The sequence below is a fragment of the Pteropus vampyrus genome, unplaced genomic scaffold (genome assembly GCF_000151845.1).
Source record: "Pteropus vampyrus isolate Shadow unplaced genomic scaffold, Pvam_2.0 Scaffold5, whole genome shotgun sequence".
Lineage (NCBI taxonomy): Eukaryota > Metazoa > Chordata > Mammalia > Chiroptera > Pteropodidae > Pteropus > Pteropus vampyrus.
In genome coordinates this window covers 1,440,183-1,442,900 of record NW_011888786.1, presented here as the reverse complement: position 1 = coordinate 1,442,900, position 2,718 = coordinate 1,440,183, and the positions used below count along the sequence as shown (strand labels likewise).

At 37.3% G+C, this 2,718-nt stretch overlaps 1 protein-coding gene across 1 annotated transcript in view; it reads left to right on the top strand.

Annotated features, from left to right (window-relative positions):
* PROM1 (prominin 1) overlaps window positions 1-2,718 on the top strand; it is a 96,627-nt gene that overhangs the window by 66,401 nt on the left and 27,508 nt on the right. Inside the window, exon 9 of the mRNA XM_023533931.1 lies at window positions 1,278-1,352. Coding sequence (XP_023389699.1) covers window positions 1,278-1,352 — 75 coding nt within the window. The remainder of the gene's footprint in view (window positions 1-1,277; window positions 1,353-2,718) is intronic.

The window sequence follows — 2,718 nt, the reverse complement described above, 5'->3', positions numbered from 1 at the left end:
AACATATCAGAATAAATTCACCTTTAAAAAAGAAAAAAGGAAGCAGAATGCATGTTTGCAGACCTTTAACAGTTAAAATATATTTTGAAATGATGTGCCCGGTTGATTAACCACATACGCCCTTAAATTGTTTGAGATCAAGTTCTTTTGGGAGTAACATTTGATTCTTGTGTACTTTTAAACATGCAGAAAATTTGCAAGATTTTACAAGGAATCCCTGTCTATATTCTTCACCCGAATCTACCCATTATCAGCATCTTGCTCCATATGCTTAAACCATATCATTTTGTCCATTTTTCCATCTATGTATATCTATCGTCTATGTATTTATATTATCACCTATATGCATAAAATAATACGCATTTTGCTCTTTTCTCAATCATTTGGAGGTAAGTTGCAGACATTATATCCTTTACTCCTAAATATTTCCTAACTTTACATAACCATTATACGATTATCAAAATTAGAACATTATCATTGACCTAATACTATCATCTAAACCGCAGTTTATATTCATTTGCCAATTTTTCTAAAAATTCCCTTATAACTTTTTTTTTTTTTTCTCTTTCCAGTCTAAGATCGAGTCCAGGATTATACATGGTCTTTAGTTGTCATGTCTTTTTAGTGTCTTGAATCTGAAACAGTTTCTCAGTCTGTCTTTTTCTTATGACATGGACATTTTTGAAGACCACAGGCCATTTATTTTATAGAACGACCTTCGATTTACGTTGGTCTGATATCCCCTCACGATTAGATTTGAGTTGTTCATATACGTCAGGGGTATCACAAAAGCGTTGTCCTCAGTACAGCGTGTCAGGAGACCGTGATATTTGTCTCAGCATTGGTAAGACATGGAACACTTTAAATCATTGTATAATATAAAATGAAAACTTTATTTCAGAGCACTCACCGATATAACCACTGACCATATTACTTTTAAATGTGTTTTTAAAAAGGTTGTTTACAACTTTATTCGACAATATTCAGTACCCGAAATTGTGAGGTCACACATAATCCATCTGTGTCTAATTCCTTTCCCTCATTTTGACCTAACTGTAGCAGGAGACCGCCAAACATCTAAAAATTAGTGCTTTTAGAGGCCATTCTGAAACTAAATGTATTTTCCCCAAACAATACTCTATTGTTCAAAAGAAATTTAGATCATACCCTATAATATACAGGCCTTGGAACTTGGATGTAAGATAACTCTCATTTTTATGACAAATTATTTTGGGCATAACTACCTTGCCTTATATTTTGTTTTTATAAATTTTCAGATTCCATTGTTGGATAATCAACTTGATAATGTTAATCATGTTCTTCAAACAGATTTGTCTAGCCTGGTCCAGAAGGTATGTTTTTTTTTGAAAAAATACAGTAGCTTTTACATCATTTTCAAGAGTAGACTAGTGCATAAGAAAATTGGTAACAGCCAAAAAAAAAAAAAAAGCAAATTCTGGAGAGGGATGCCAAGAAAGGTAATAACTGTTAACTTCTAAGTAACTTTGTCCGTCATTTCGATTCAAGATATTTTATTAAGCATCTTTTATGTGCCAAGCACCATGCTAGAACCAAAAGAGATTTAAAAAAAAAAAGCATGATCTTGTCTTCCTGGGACTTGGACCTTGATGGGCGTGGTGCCGGGCCCCAGACTGATCCTGATGTAAGCTGCTCTCCCTCTCTGCCTGGGAGTCGGCCATGTTGGTTTTGTTTCTTCCTACTTGCCCGCATTCGCACATGCTGTGTGGGGTACCCAGCCCACTTATCTCTCTCCTCTCTTGCCTAGGTTTAGGCTACTAGGTGCTAGCTCTTTAAGCTTTGCAATTTACAACATAGCAAGTATTTTGTTGTTGTTGTTAAGTTCCTCATAACTGTAATTACTGCTTTAATGTCTGGGTTGTTCCACTGACTTCCTGATAACCTACTAATTATTGCTATTTATTCAACCAGGATATTGAGTGCACAGTAAATATTTCTTTGTAGATTGTGATTCAGGAAGGGAGTGAATATTTTTATTCTGGATCCTGTGTCTTTTAGCATGGATATAAAAATCATCAAATGTCTATTAAACTCATTTACACAGAGGCAAAGCACATATCCCCTTGAACAAGTCATTAAAAACTCTTAGTTTTTTAGACTCTGATGTCACCAGGTTTGCTAAATAAAGGAATTGAATTAAGAGATCTGTGAGGCTCCTTCCAGCCATAAAACCTTTTTTGAGGGGTGACCTCCACAAGTCCTAACACAGGTAAAGGTAGAGGGATCAGGTGTACAGAAAACCAACACGAGCTCCAGTTTCCTGGGTGGCTTAGTCACCTTTGAAAAAAAAAACAGAAGTTGAGGACGTTCTTTATAGAGCATCACTCTTGCCAGGCTAAAGTGGAACTTGCCTGGGACCATAAACATTAGGAAGTTTGCAGCTCGGATTGGGCTGCTAGAAAAGACTATCGTAGGCTGGATGGCTTATGAACAACAGAAATTTATTTCTCAAAATTCTGGCAGCGAAGAGTCTGAGTGAGATCAGAGAGCCAGCACAGTCAGGTTCGGGCGAGGGACCCCTTCCAGGTTGCAGACTGCCATTTCCTCGCTGACAACTTGCATGGCAGAGAGAGCTTCCTGGGGCCTCTTTCATCAGGGCCCTAATCCCGCTCACGAGGCTTCACTCTCAAGACATAACTGCCTCCCAAAGACCCAGCCTTCTAACAGCATCACTTTGAG